Raw genomic sequence first — 15,519 nt, 5'->3', positions numbered from 1 at the left:
CATTTCTTGGTTATTATCATTGTTATAGATACTTGAGTTATGATACTTGTTTGGGATATACTTGTTTGGGATGGAACCCAGTTCCATCACTTCCTGTCCAGCCCAAGCTTGTTAAAATTAAAATCTAAATGAGAAGTTTATATGTTTTACTGAATCTCTAATGTTCCATTACAAAATTATTCCATCTAAGAATTTCTTCAAACTTTTAATACTTGCAAGCTTTCTGTAAAATACTTAACTTGGATTTTCAAAATCAAGTATTCAAATGCTAATACCAAGTAATACTTTTTAGTAAGCATTTCATGATTACATAGATCTGTCTCCAGTTAACTTGAAGATATTTTGCATAAATGTTTATTACAGTGGTAGTATGCATTTTGGTTGCAAATTTTATTACGTTGTTTTAATTAACTAAATGAGTAAATGATTATAGAGGCTATTTTCAATGTTTAGTTAATTATATGACTTAGATTCTAACGTTTCCTTATTCCGTGTTTCCTTTCTGTGTCTTTTAAAGCTGCAGATGTGGTAGACAAATCCAGTGTTAAATATTCAGTACTACTTGAAGATGGAAAGAATCAATCACTGGAAAAAAAGGTGAATCTTTGCAAATACAAGTAATCTAAACAGATAGCTTTCACTTTTTCAACAAATACCTATCAAGTGTCAGCCATATGCTGGGCACTGTGGATACAATGGTTAAAAAACAAAAGAAGTTCTTCTCCAGGAGCTTATAGTTTATTTGTATGAGGGAACGAGGAAGATAGAGAAGCATAGTATTTCTCTATGACTCGGCGAATTAGGGTCACAATAGGAGTCAGTGCTGAGTGCTCTGGGATCCATAGCGGAGATGGCTAACCCAGTTTTTGTACTGGCTCATCCTGCTTTTCTCTGGTGGTGGGAGAGGAATCTGGGACACCTTTCTGAAGTGTGAATACTCTTAAGTTGAGGTCTAGGAAATGGTCTGTCTCAATATCCTCACCTTTAGAGAGTAGAGAAGGACTCTGGGAAAAATTTTTAGGTTAAGAGAAGAAGAGGTGGAACTTTGGGGTAGTAAAAATAAAGAGAAGTTCAGAAAAGAAGGGTATAAAATTTACAGTGGGGCTTCTCAGGTGTCTCAGTGGTAAAGAATCCACCTGCCAAGCAGGAGACGCAGGTTTGATCCTTGTGTTGGCAAGATCCCCTGGAGGAAGAAATGGCAACCCACTCCGATATTCTTGCCTGGGAAACCCCACAGACTGGGGAGCCTGGCGGGCTACAGTCCATGGAGTCAAAAAGAGTTGGACACGACTTAGCGACTGAACAACAACGAAAATTTACAGTGGGTGAGGTATGTGGTTGAACTTGGAGGAGATATGAGAAGAGGTCATCTTATCAAAGACCTTAACTGTGAATCAGTGGAGGGGGTGGCATAACAGTTAAGACTGTAGTGGTTGTTATTGTCTGGTCCCTAAGTTGAGTTCAGCTCTTTGCCATCCCATGGACTGCAGCGAGCCAGACTTCCCTGCCCCTCACTGTCTCCTGGACTTTGCTCACATTCATGTCCATTGAGTCTGTGAATCGATGAATGAGTATTCCATATCACTAGACTGAAACAGGCAGAAGATTGCTGCTGAGCTGTATTTTTTTAAAAAGTTGAGTAGGTAGAGCTGTGGTGATCTCATTTTCTCTATAAATGGCCTTTGCTTGGAAACTGTCAGTGGTTCATCCTCAGTCTTGTACACATGTGCAGCACACCCTCCTCCACAGCCTCTCCTGTTACACGTGGCCTCAGCGGAGGGTTGAGTTGGGAGGCTTTTTCAACTAGCTCCTGTCTTTTCCAGCCCAGGGTGCAGCCAGGCACTCCTGCCTGGGTTGAGATAAACCACTGCTCAGGAAGACTCTCCACAGTTCATTAGGAAGTTGGATCACAGTTGATGGGAAGCCATGTCCCTGCTTTACCTTAGATGGGTTTTATCAGGTTTTACTTTGGTTTATAGACCTGTCTTTATGAATCCATAGTCTATGAAATATTTTCCATTTTTCTGTAGAATCTTAATTTTCTTACGAGCCAGCCGTCAGGAGTTTCCATCAAGTTCTGTCCTCAGTCCTCTAGTATCAGAGTCACAGATCAACTGTCTGCTGAGCAAAACCAGAAGGGTATCAGCTCATCGGCTCCTTCAAGGTGTTCAGTTCCACAGTGTGACCAACAGGCTTCAGTTCTGCAGCAAATGGAACGTAAAAGAAAACACCTACCAAAGGAACACATAACTAATGAAAACAACAGAGAAAGCATGAATCTTACAGGAAAACACATCTCATGTAATCATTCATCTGCGAAAACAAGTAAACTGGTGATATTGGAAGAAGATGCTGGTGAGGTTGAAACCTACCTCAATTTCAGGAACTCAGAGGCATTCAAAACTGATTTTTGTGACATTAGACATTTGGATGCTTTGGAGAAAAGCCAGCTGATTGAAATGCTCAAACAGGCAGCCACCGTGGTGGTAACTCTGATGTATAAGGATGGCTCCACCCAGCTGAGAGCTGACCAGGTTAGTAAATGGTGTTGGTTCATGTTTGTTTCTGTTTTGTGGGCACCATAAAAGAAACCTGTTTTCTTAGTGTCTGATTCTGATGGGAGAGCTAGAAATAAGATTTTAAACCTTCCCCCTCCCCCAGTGGTGAGTGACAATGCATAGCTCTCATTAGGTTTTTAAGAGACTGCCCAGTGTTTTCCAGATTTCTTACACCATTTTCATCCCACCAGCAGTGTCTGAGGGTTCCAGATTCTCCACCTCCTTGCCAGTACTTGTCTGTCTTTTCTTTTTTTAGCCATTTTTCTGTGTGTGTGTTTCACTGTGTTTTTAAAATATTCATTTACTTATTTATTTACTCAGCTGCACTGAGTCTTAGTTGTGGCCTGTGGAATCTTTCTGTGTTGCATCATTCGGGATCTTTTGTTGCAATGCACGGGCTCTCGAGTTGTGGCGTGTGGGCTCGGTAGTTGTGGAGTGCAGGCTTAGTTGCTCTGTGGCATGTGGGATCTTAGTTCTGGGACCAAGGACTGAACCCAAGTTTCCCGCATTGCAAGACAGATTCTCAACCACTGGCCCCCCAGGGAAGCGCCTCACTGTGGTTTTAAATTGCATTTCCCTGATAACTGGTGACATTAAGCATCTTTTCATATGCTGATTGTTCATTTGCATATCTTCTTTGGTGAAATGTCAGTTCAGGTCTTTTGCTCATTTTTAAAATTGGGTTATTTGTGTTTTATTTTGGATCTGTAAGATTTCTTTATATATTCTGATAAAAGTCTCTTGTCAGATGTATGATTTGTAATTCTCCAAATCTGTGGCTTGTTTTTATCAATTTCTTGATGACTTTTTTGTGTTTTTTTTTTAAACTTTGTTTATTATTTTTGGCTGTGTTGGCTCTTCATTGCTGCACTAGACTTTCCCTCGCTGTGGTGATCAGGGGCTCCTCTCCTTTGAGGTGTGAGGGCTTCTCGTTGTGGTGGCCCCTCTTGTTGCGGAGCACAGGCTCTAGACTCACGGCTTCAGTAGCTGTGCCTCACGGACTTAGTTGCTCCTCGGAATGTGGCATCTTCCTAGACCAGGGATCAAACCCGTGTGCCCTGCATTGGCCAGCAGATTCTTAACCACTGGGCCCCCAAGGAGGTCCCTTGATGGTGTTTTTAAAACACAAAAGGTTTTTTAATTTGATGGATTCCAGTTTATCAAGTACTTCTTATATTGTGTGTGCTTTTGTTGGTATATTTAAGAATGCTTTGCCTATCCCAGGTCATGAATGCTTTGCCCTATTTTCTTCTGAGAATTTAATTTGAGCTCTTGTATTTAAACCTGTGATCCAGTTTGAGTTAATTTTTGTGTGTACTGTGAGATAAGGGCATAAATCCACCCTCTTGCATGTTGATGTCTAGTTTTCCCAGCACTATTTGCTGAAAAGACTGTTTTCCCACTGAATTTCTGGGGCACTTTAATAGAAACTCAATAGATTGTAAATGTTAAGGTTTGTTTCTGGACATTCAGTTCTTTAAAAGTTGATCTATATGTCTATTTGTATGCCAGTCCAACACTGTCTTCATAATTTTAGATTTATAATAAGTTTTGAAATTAGGAAGTGTGTCTTCCTACTTTATCTTTTTCAAGATTGTTTTGAGTATTCTGGGTCCTTTGCATTTCCATATAAGTTTTAGGGTCAACTTGTTAATTCATTCAAACATCCAGCTGGGATTGTGATATACACTGTTTTGAATCTATAGATTAATTCTGACAGTTTTGCTGCCAACCCAGGCCCCTGGACTCTTCATCAATAGATGTCGATAAGAGGTCAGCCAAGAATTTCAGGAAGGCTGTGCTGGGGCTTGTGCTGCAGCACACGGGAGCAAGAAGAAGAAGCAGGTCCCCTCACTCACCCCTTGAGAGAAGCTGCCTGGCTCCTTAAATGGGGTAACAACGGGGCAGATCCTATGGGTTGGGCAGGAGATGTTGCTTAGGGGGTCTGTCCACCCCCTTGCTGGGGCCATGTGCAGGGATCACACGCAGCACCCTGCTTTTGCTCCCAGCACCTCAGAAATGGCAGTTTGTTTCTGGCCTGTTTGTATCCAATCGCTCGTAATTGTCCCAACTTGACCACGTGTGCAGGTATTTTTAGTCGCTTATAGTTTCTTCATGTCCTGTTGCTCGAGGAGACTTTGTCCAGGGACAGCACTCTGTCTCTTTCCCCTCTGCGGGATTCTGCACCCCTTCTTCTTAAGGCTTAAAGGGCCAAAGATCTCTTCTGGGGGTACTTCCTGCTGAACTGGGGCCGCAGACCCTGCCCCTTTCGAGAGGTGTGGAAGTCTCTCGCTGAGTGTTCCAAGGACCAGTAGGGACCTGGGTCACCCTCCTTGGGAATGGATTGAAGTCCTTGAGCCATCAGGAGCCTTACCTGAAGATGTAAGAGCCTGGAAGACACAAACTGTTGGTGGTACTTGTCTTTGAGAAAGTGTCTGAGGTCCTCCACTGGCTTACTGGTGTATTGTTCCTCCCTTACGACCTGCGGGGTTTGGGGAGGTAAGAGCTTCGGTCTGGACACATGTACCCGACTAGATACCCTTTGCGGTTTGACAGCAGTGGGGGCTAGTGTTACTCTGCTGGGGCCCATCCCTGCAGCAAGGATTAGTTCTGGGGGGATGCCTCCTTAGAGGTTGGGGTATTTTTTTTTTTGGTCAGTATCTTTTATTTTTTTATTTTTTGGTCAGTATCTTTTAAAAAAAATATTTATTAAAAAGTTATTTATTGGCTGTGCCGAGTCTTAGTTGCGGCCCACAGGATCTTTGATCTATGTTGCGGTGTGTGAAGGCTCCTAGCTGCAGCATGTGGGATCTAGTTCCCTGACCAGGGATTGAACCCGGGCCCCCTGCACTGTGAGCGCAGAGCCTTGGTCACCAAGGTTAATTTGTAGAGGGGCCGCCCCTTCTGCTGTGTTTTCAGTGGGAACTTTCACTGTCCTGTTGGCATAGTCCTGGAGTGCCTTCTGAGTTTGGCCTAGACTGATAACGTATCACAGTCTGGCTCACTTTCTTATCTGGTAGAATGTCAGTAGTAAGAAAAGGCCTTCCCTAGGTCATTTCACATGGGCTAAGTCTCAGATTACTCCTGGGGGCTACACGGACCCTGAGGAGTGCAGTAGGAAGCAAACTGGTCCAGGGTTCCCCCTTCAGAGCTTCATATAGGGGGTTGCTATAAGGTCATAATTTGGAGTCCAGATGCAACAGAACCCAGCCATCCTGAGAAAGCCTTGGAGTCGGCTCTTCGTGGCTGGAGACGGTAATGCACCAATTGCTGTCTTTCAATCCACACCCCGGGCTCACGTTCCTGCTGAACCCATTGTTGTGAAATCTGAGCCTTCATCGGGGAAACTTTGTCTCCCCTTTTTGGCAGACGATTAGGACTTTAACAGTATTCTGATCTGAATCTTGCTTTATGTCACTGCTTACATATTTATCTTCAATATATTGTGATGGAGTTCCATTTTTCAGACTTAGTTCCCTCAGTTCTTTTGCTAACTCCTTTCTTAAAAAAATGGAGGCCATTCTGAAAACCCTGTGGGTGTATTGAGTAGCCTCCAGGGGGTCAGGCCCCTCTGTTTAAAAGCAAAAGTTTATTGAAAGCCTGGATGTAGCGGATACAGAAGAATGCGTCTTTGGAGTCCGGAACAGAGAAATACTGAGCAGTCCCTGGCACTTGGGTGAAGAGGGTGTGTGGGTTTGGTACCACTGGATAAATAGGGACGACTGTCTTGTCCACTGCTGTTAAGTCTTTCACAGAGCAATGCTCCCTGTTAGGCCTCTGAACGGTGAGTATCAGGGTATTGCAAAGAGATTGGCAGGGCCTAATGAGTCCGTGTGTTAGGAATTTGGTGAGCAGCTGTTTTATCACCCTCAGGGGCTTAGGCTTTAAAAGATATTGTCTCTTCCTGGTATCTCTCCCCAGGCTTTAATTTTATTTCTACCAGGGCTTACCCTTCCTAGCACTGAAGTATCCCATACCACAGAGTTCTCCTGTTTCTTAATTTCCTAGGGAATATTTTGATGACCAGCAGGCAGGTCATCTGGGGCTACCAAGAGATGCATTCTGTTTGAATTCTCTATCTTCTTGGACTTCACCCTGTCCTAAGAATATACTAGTTCCTAGTTTATTTAGTGACTCTCTTCCAAGGCGGGGGACAGGACTTTCCTGCCTGTACAAAAAGGAGTAAAAATAGACCTGACTCTGACTCCAGCGGCAAGGGGAGACCTAAGCCACCTCACCTTTGGCCATCTGTCAGCTCCCGTCACAGTTCAGTCACAGCTGGGGCTCGGCCAGCTGGCCACGTCAGAGCAGAGCAACCAGCTCCCGTGTCTGCCAGACATTTAGTTCTCCTACATGCTGCATCCCAGATGACCCGAGGCTCCACTGGAGTAATGAGGATGGATCGAACAGGATCCTGAGACAGCTGGCACCCGGCCCCCACCAGTAGGTGTGTGTGAATCTCTCATCCAGGAGACCCCATTCACTGGGAACTGGGGCCAGCAGGGGTTGTCCTCCCGGCTTTCCCAGGAGGGCGCCCAGGACATTCCCTTCTCCAGTGCCCCATCCCGGGGCTGGGGAGGGGTGTACACTGATTCCTGCCCAGGTGATTCCTGGGCTGCTGGTCTGGGCTTCACGGCTCTCTAGCATCCTCTTAAGATGGTAGGTGGATCGAAGCAGCTAAGTGCTGTGTTATCTCTTTAATCTCCTATCTTTGTTGGCCTCCTCTGCAATGTCCCAGTTGTTACAGACCTTGAAGGCCTCCTCTGCCAAGGTTGACGATGGGGTTTGGGGCCCAGCCTCAAGCTTTTGTAACTTCCTCCTGACATCGGGAGCACACTGAGTGATGGCCAGTAGTGACCTCCCTTCTGCAGACTCGGGGTCGGAATTAGTGTACTTCCTGAATGCCTCTGTCACCTGACTCAGGAAGACTGCTGGGTTTTTATCTTCTTCCTGTGTAGCCTCTCGGACCTTATCGTAATTTGCAGGCTTCACCATACACCTTTTCATTCCTTCTAATGAACAAGTAGTGTAATGTCTTACCCTGGCCTGGCCTGCATGATCCTCACAGTCTCAGCGGGAGTCCTGCTCTGGGGCTGCGGCACTGGTGGCCATGAGGCTGTTGGTGTGCTCCCTGGCCTTGCTCAGTATGCAGTCCTCGTCTGGGGTGCAACAGTGGGCCAGAATAGCTACGATTTCTGCCAGGTCGCGGAGAATGTTAACCCCAACGTGGCAAATTCATCCCTAAACTCGTCAGGGTTCTCTGAGAACCTGCCAAACCTCTCCTTACAGATTCCTACGTCTCCCATCAGTAGGAGACACGCACTCTAGTAATTGTCCCTTCCGTCAGCTACTTCCTGGAGGAGGTAGAAGCCTTATGATGTGAACGTGGGGGCAACTTTGAATCTGATCAGAGCCCCACTGGGGTGACAGTACTGGGCTCTGGCTTCAGGGTCCCTGGATCAAAGGGGTAAGGTAGAGGCCAGGGGCTGAAGGTGGTCTTGAAGGGGAAGAAGTGGAGACATGAGGAAGGACCCTCATGCCAGTGACGAGTTGGCAGTTGAAAGAGGGGATCTGTGAGAAAGTCTGTCTCTCAGTCTTTTGGGGGCAAAACAGAAATAGAGGCTGAGCACATGGCAGGGATCCCTCCAACCATGATCTGGATACAGTTTAACAAAGCCCTGCATGTAAGGGACCGCTCCCCTTTTTGGGCACTCCTTACAGTATTTTCGTCCAATTGTAAAATGGTGTTAAAGTTAAGGGGTCCACTCTGTGGCTTCTTTTTCTGATCAGCCAAGGCATATTGCAGCCAGCTATGTTACAAAAGAAGATGGTTTTTAAACCATCTAATTTAAACTGTCCCCAGTCTTTAAGAAAGTAACCCAGAGAAGGATCTTTGGGGGGAATTTCCCATGTTCACATATAAATCCGGTGGTTAATGCCTAGAGATGCTGAGGCTGGATGAAGTCCTCGAGACCTGGCATAACAAAACCAAACGTGAGATGACAGAGGAGATCTCAGAACTTTCTTCTCCACAGTTGGAAACACAGAACAGAGAAACATTGAGAGGTTGTGTAAAGTTCACCCCAACCGATGCCTTGGGGACAGAGGCATGGATGATTGAAGTTAGGAAAACGAAATAGGAGAGCGAGCGAGCCTGCTGTTTCAGCCCGCCCCTCTGTGGGCGTCTGTTCAGGCAGCTCCCATCGGCTCTGCTCTTCCCCAAGGGCCAGTGGAGGCAGGCAGTCTGTCCACCACCCACCAGGGTGATCGTGCCAGTGGGTCTCGATCCCGCAGCTGGGACTCTAACCCAGGATAAAGATGCTGAGACATTTGTGATGACTGTGCTTCCAGCCATACATGATATGAGGATTGAACTTCTATCACTCTCAGAAATCTCCTCTCAAGGAAACCCCACTGGACCAAGATCTTCCTGGTAGGAGGCCAGCCTCTCCCACCTCTTGTCACCTGTCAGGGCAGACCAGGGCCAGCCTGAGGGAGCATGGCCTCACTGGCTGAGAGGAGTTAGGCTGTACTTGCCTGGCGTTCGTCCTCTCAGAAGGATGTGACAGAGCGTAGGAGAGGACAGAGAAGGAAGACGCAGAGAGGGACAGATACCAGAAGAGGGAACGGGGAGGGTAAAGCCACGTGAGTGAGCACAGTGAGACCCCTGGGGCAACGAAAGCAGAGCTCTGTGACACTGAAGCAGAGATTCAGGTGGCTGCTTCTCAGCTGTGAGGAAGCTGCCTCCAGCTCTGCCAGATGGACCAACATCCTCTCTCAGAGCGGCATGGGTCCCGGCAGAGTCGCCAAAATCATGTTCCCAACCTGGGCTTTCGTGCTGTTTAACCAACAGAAATTATAAGAGACCAGATGGGAATTTCAGGCAAGGTTTTGCTGCGGCTTATGCTGCAGTACAAGAGAACAAGAACAAGAAACAGGTTTCCTTGCCTGCTGCCTAAGAGGACCTTCCCGGGTCCTCACATGCAGCACAGTGGGAGGCGGGTTTGTGGGTGGGCAGGAGGCATAGCTTCGGGGTCTGCCCACCCCTTGGTGGTGCTGTGTACAGGAGTCGTGTGCAGGACCCTGATTTTGCTCCCAGAGCATCAGAAATGGCAGTTTTTTGTGGCATATTTGTATCCTTTTGCTCGTAATTGTCCCCACTTGCCCATGCGAGCAGTGATTTTAGCCACAGTCCCACCTTTTGGCACCCGGGACTAGTTTCACAGGAGACAGTTTCCATGGACTGGGGCAGGGCTGCAGGTTCAGGGTGATTCAAGGGCGTTACATTTACTGTGTGCTTTTATTTCTGTTATTATTACATAGTCATACATAATGAAATAGTTATACAACTCAGCGTAATGCAGAATGAGATCATCAGACGTTACATTTTCTTAAGAGCACACAGCCTGGATCCCCCGCACACTGTCCACAGTAGGCCTCATGCTCCTGTGAGAATCTGATGCCACCGCTGGTCTGACAGGAGGTGGAGCTCAGGTGATGTGAGCAGAGGGGAGCAGCTGTAAATACATAAGAAGCATCGCTCGCCCGCCCGCTGCTCACCTACTGTCGTGCGGCCCCGTTCCTAATAGGCCATGGTCTGGTACTAGCGTGTGGCACGGGGGCCCCTGACTTACAGTTTTTGTTTCCTATTGCTTAAGGAGACATTTCTCCAGGTGCAGGTGTGCTGGTAGAGGCACCCAAGTCCCAGCCTAGCTCAGTTTTGCCATCTTGAAAGCAGCAGTGAATTTTCTCATTCATGAACAGGGGGTGTCTTTTCATTTCTTTAAAAGTTCAATTTCTTTTAGCAGTGTTTTGTAATTTTCAGTGTAGTATATAGATCTTGATTTACTTTTCATTTTTGAAAGACATTTTTATGGGATAAAGAATTATAAGTTGATAGATTTTTTTTCTTTCAATAGTTTAAAAATGTTATGCCACTGTCTTCTAACTTGCTTTGTTTCTCATAAGAAATCTGCTGTCACCCTTACCTTTGTTTCTGTCAAGGCAATGTGTCCCACCCCTCTCCCTAGCTTCTTTTAAAGTTTTCGTTATATCACTGATTTTAAACAATTTGATTATGGTATGACTTGCTGTGGTTTTCTTGTACTTGGGGTTTATTGATCTTTTTGATTCTACAAGTTAGCTTGAGAGAATTGACATTGAGTTTTATTGTCGTTAAGCATGGTATATGTGTCTTTTATGTAGGTCTTCTCTGATTTCTTTCATCAGTATTTTATAGTTTTTAGTACACAGATCCTATACATGTTATATTGATTTCTAAGTATTTAATTTGGGGGAATAGTTATTATAAATGGTAATTTCTTTTTTAAAATATTTACTTTTACGTGTTCATTGTTAGTGTATGGAAATATAACTGATTTTTGTGTTATGATCTTGTATCCTGCAACCTTGCTTAGCTCACATATTCCTTCCAGGAGGTGTTTTATTTTGTAGATTCCTTTGGGTTTTCTACACAAATATTTATGTTATCTGTAAATAGGGATGGTACAGTTTTTCCTTTCAAATTTATATGTCTTTTATTTCATTTTCCTGCTATATTGCATTAGCTAAGAGTTCCATTATGATGTTGAATAGGGAGGAGACCAGATTTGGAGAGTGAGATGCTTTGGTTTTGGCCTTAATTGTCATTAAAGAAGGTATTCATTTACTAATTTTAATTTTAGGCCTTTTCTTTCTGCTTAATTATAAAACAGGGCCTATCTTTCTTGAATAAATGTATCACTGATGCTTGATCTTGTAACTTTATTTTATTGTGTATTCACAGGCTCTGGTTTCCTCTATTAAAGGCATTGTGATGTTACTGAGGAGCTATCCAGAGGAAGACAGCGGTCCTCTGGCTGCCCCAGCCTCTGACAGTGTTCCGGAGGACATGCCCAGTGATCAGTGTATCTACATAAAAACTGAGCACTCCTCTATCTGGGGCCAAGAGCAAGAGGCACATCATCAATTTGCCAAGTAAGAAATCTTCACTAATTACCTTAAATCTGATTCACCTGCTTTATCCTAATTTAGAGTTTCCCAAGCTCCAATTTCAGTTATTTAAAGTTTCAGAATTTTGTAGAGCACGTGAAAGTGAAATGGATCTAAATGACAGAAACCTCTACAAACACTGGCCCTGTCTCCCACAAAGAGCTCTGAAATGGAGGGACCATCCACAGGACCTGCTCCAGGATTTGAGTCAACGTTGCAATGAGAAGTCGGCAAGAAGAGCATCATGTTAAGGAGCAAAAACCCTGACTGACCTTCTAACATGCTCGCTCACTCACTCACTCACGGCACTGGAAAGCGATCTCTGCCTTCATGCAGTAGACAGTGCTCAATGCTACCAACCTATTACTAATTTCAGAGCTTCACTTTGTGAAGATAGAAAAGACACGTCTCACTTGTATCTGCCTTCTTGGAGTCTTAGAATCTCAGAATCGGCAGGGATGCTCTGCTGCCCTTCTCAGCCCAGAAAAGTCTCCTTGTGGGCTGGAGTCTGTGTCCCTCATCCCCATTCCTTTGCTCATATTGTCAGCCTGACTCACTTCTGGTTTCGGTGGGGGCATCCGCTGCCTGTGCACCTAGCTCTCTGAGTCCGAGTCAGCTAGGTGCCCAGAGGGAGCTCCTTGCAGCCACTGCCCTCAAAGCACTCAAGGAGGCTCCAGGTGAGAAGGTGGAGGCCTGGTCCTGACCGTTTCTGCCTGAGTCAGTCTCACTGGGCTCTGGGTGAGTTTTAGGTAGTTGTTGTGTGGGCTCCACCTGCCGATGGTGATGCTCTGGGCCTGGAGGACGTCAGAGGCGCTGGTCCAGCCTGTGTTCCTCGCACCGAGCCCCCACAGACACTTCCTCCACAGGGGCCAGTGATGCACAGGGCATACGTCCGCAAAAACTGCTAGGGAATCTGAGGACCAGGACTGATCACTCACAAGTCCTGGAGGGTACACGGCATGCCCAGGGCCACACAGAGGGGTTCTAGGTAAAGAAAGAGAAGGGCATGCATAGACCTGGGGCTCTGCCTTTTTAGAGTTTGAAGATGAGGTGTCCAGGGTTTCGAGGATTCACTCTATTGGCTAATTTAAAGCATCAGAGCAGGAATTAGGACACAGGAAGGTTGAGAAGCCGTGTCACTCACAAAGTCAGTAATCTGGCTTACCCAGGGCTTCCTGGAAATATCTGGTGGCTCAGCTGGTAAAGAATCTGCCTGCAATGCAGGAGACCTGGGTTCAGTCCCTGGATCGGGAAGATCCCCTGGAGAAGGGAATGGTGACCCACTCCAGTATTCTGGCCTGGAGACCCTCATGGACAGAGGAGCCCGGCGGGCTATTGTCCATGGGGTCGCAGAGAGTCGGACACGGCTGAGCGACTGACGCTCGCTCACTCTGGAAGAGGGAGCCTCGCCTGGCTCCTTCTCTGGTTGTTTGCCCACAGCCAAGTGGCACAGCGGGCAACATGTCTACTCAGGGTGGACATCTTTTGAGGTGGACGCCTTGGCAATAAAAGCTTAATGTCAGGCACGTACACCACAGTGAGAACCAGACATTTGACAACACAGCGCTCTGCTCCCAAGAACCCATAACCTTCTTTTTACATAACTTTCTTTTGAAAGAGCAATCGGACAGCCTGTTTCTATGGAAGACCTCTGTGAGAGCAGGGCCCTAAAGTTTGGACTTCCTTTTCTGAATTCTGGATTTTATATCCTGTTCCACATTCTCCACTTGAACATCGGATGGTCACTTAAGCTCCAATCCTCCGATCTTCTGTCTGCTTTTTGTTTTGCAGATGTGGCAAAACTGACTTAGAAAACACACTGTGTTTTAGCCACCTTGTCTCATAAGATACTCTTTTTGTTATGTGTCCTGTTTTAAGCTAGAAATCACAGCTAGGCTGTGTCTCTTAGCCGGAGAGATCATAGTTGTGAGGTGGCCTCACTGAGAACTTCCGAGTTTCCAGCTACAAGAGCACTGAAGTGGGAGGCATCTCCAGGAGCCCCAGCTTCTCCCTCACACCCCCTCCAGGTCCCGCAGAGCCAAGGCCCGACGCTCTGCTGTCGGCAGCGGCCCCCTTCAAGGGACGCCTAAGGGAAAGCACATGAGAAAGTGCCAAAAGCCTAGAAATGCCTGCTTGCAGAGTAAGCAGAGCTAACTGGACTCCAGCTTTCCTTCTTCCTCAGCCTCGTCCAAAGACCCTCGCTGATGTATTAACAAACAGTTACCATAAAAGGGAGATTAATACCTTGGGCCCTGGCAGCAACAAGATCGGGTCTCAGACCTCAGCTTTGCCGCTTCTCGGTTGTGGAAATCTGGGAAATTATTTCAGCCTTCCAAGCCTCAGTTTCCTTATCTGTAAAATGGGTCTATGCTCTGTTGTGCTCAGTCATGTCTGACTTTGCAGCCCCATGGGCTATAGCCCTCCCTGCTTCTCCGTTCATGGAATTTTCCAGGCAAGAATACCAGAGTAGATAGTCATTCCTACACCAAAATGGATCTAGTGCCTGCCTAATGGGATTATGATGAGGTTTCAACCCAACAGTCCCTGTGAGTGTTTAGTGTGGTATTCACACTGGTAAGTACTTGATAAGTGTCAGCTATCATGAATCCCATAGTCAAGGAGCTCATGATTTAATGGTGTCACGACCGTGGTCCTAGCTGTGGCAGCTGTGTGGCCAGGAGCACTGAAGGAACAGGGGACCTGGAGCGTGAGAGGACGCGGCACAGTCTGGTGATGGAGGAAGGAGATTCCAGTGTGGGCAGAGGGCAGGCTGGTGGGGGGTGTGTGCTGGGAGCACAGGCTGGGACTGGCGGGAGGAGTCCAGGGTGCGTCAGCTCTGCTCAGGGTTCGGGGGCTTTGTCTGCAGGTGGCTGTGCCGCATCCAGTAACTGGCTCTGAAGAGCTGTGTGAACTTGACTTTATGACTAACCTCTTTTTTCTCGGCTTCATCATCCGTAAAATACAGATAATAAGTAACACCTACCTCTGTCAACCAAAAACTAACACAAGAGGCTGCAAATAAGTTTATTTGGGGTCTTAAGAATTGCAATTCAAGAGACAAAAATTCAGGTATCCCCAAAAGAGTGTTCTGGGAAGAGAGTCAGGGGTTTATAAAAACAAAAAGCCGTAAGGCTGTTAAAAGTTGCCTGGCGAGGACTTTCCTGGTAGCCCAGTGGTTAGGAGTCTGCCTGCCTGTGCAGGGACACTGGTTTGATCCATGGTCCGGGAAGACCCCACACACCTCGGAGCAGCTAAGCCCGTGGGCCCCAACTACTGAACCCGAGGTCTAGAGCCCACTCATCGCAGCTACTGAGGCCCACGTGCCCCGTCTGTGCTCTGCAACAAGAGAAGCCACCGCAGTGAGAAGCCGGTGCATCACAGCGAAGACCCAGTGCAGCCGAAAATAAATAAGATAAAAATTTTTTAAAAAGTTGCCTGGCAAGAACTGTGATGGCCTCTGATACAACTCAGAAAATGTCCTTAAGGAATCATGAATTGTTTCAGGGTAGATGTCCGAAAGATAGATAGGGGTTCTCGGGTTCTGGCAGACATTCTGGATGTTGTCACCAGGTCGAAAGGTCAGATTCCATCCAGGCTGGGTTCGCCCCTGAGTCCCACTTCCTCTGGGGCCTCCTGGCTCCATTCTGGGGACTGAGCAAGACCAACCCATTTTGATTTTCCTTGCACACCTCGTAGGATTTGAGTTAATCTGTGGAAAGCTTGGAGAAGAATGTCTGCCCATAATGCTTGACAAGTGACAGCTGTTAGCAGAGCATCTGTGGTGTTTTTCCAAAAAAGGTGGGAAGTTTCAGCTCACTGTGCCCATCAGTGAACGTCTTTTCATCTTCTAGGAACGTGCTGCTTGAAGTCCTGAAACATAAACGCCCCGTTACTTGTTTTAACGCAAAGGATTTTGTGAGAACAGTGCTGCAATTTTTTGGTGACGATGGCAGTTGGAAGTGTGGTACGT

At 46.5% G+C, this 15,519-nt stretch overlaps 1 protein-coding gene across 1 annotated transcript in view; it reads left to right on the top strand.

Moving 5' to 3' along the window:
• POLN (DNA polymerase nu) overlaps positions 1-15,519 on the top strand; it is a 137,344-nt gene that overhangs the window by 16,382 nt on the left and 105,443 nt on the right. Inside the window, exons 2-5 of the mRNA XM_043905980.1 lie at positions 518-597; positions 2,031-2,534; positions 11,344-11,534; positions 15,401-15,513. Coding sequence (XP_043761915.1) covers positions 518-597; positions 2,031-2,534; positions 11,344-11,534; positions 15,401-15,513 — 888 coding nt within the window. The remainder of the gene's footprint in view (positions 1-517; positions 598-2,030; positions 2,535-11,343; positions 11,535-15,400; positions 15,514-15,519) is intronic.

The sequence above is a fragment of the Cervus elaphus genome, chromosome 6 (assembly GCF_910594005.1).
Source record: "Cervus elaphus chromosome 6, mCerEla1.1, whole genome shotgun sequence".
NCBI classification, from domain to species: Eukaryota; Metazoa; Chordata; class Mammalia; order Artiodactyla; family Cervidae; genus Cervus; species Cervus elaphus.
The sequence above is the reverse complement of the archived record's forward strand: the minus strand, read 5'-3'. Positions and strand labels throughout refer to the sequence as shown.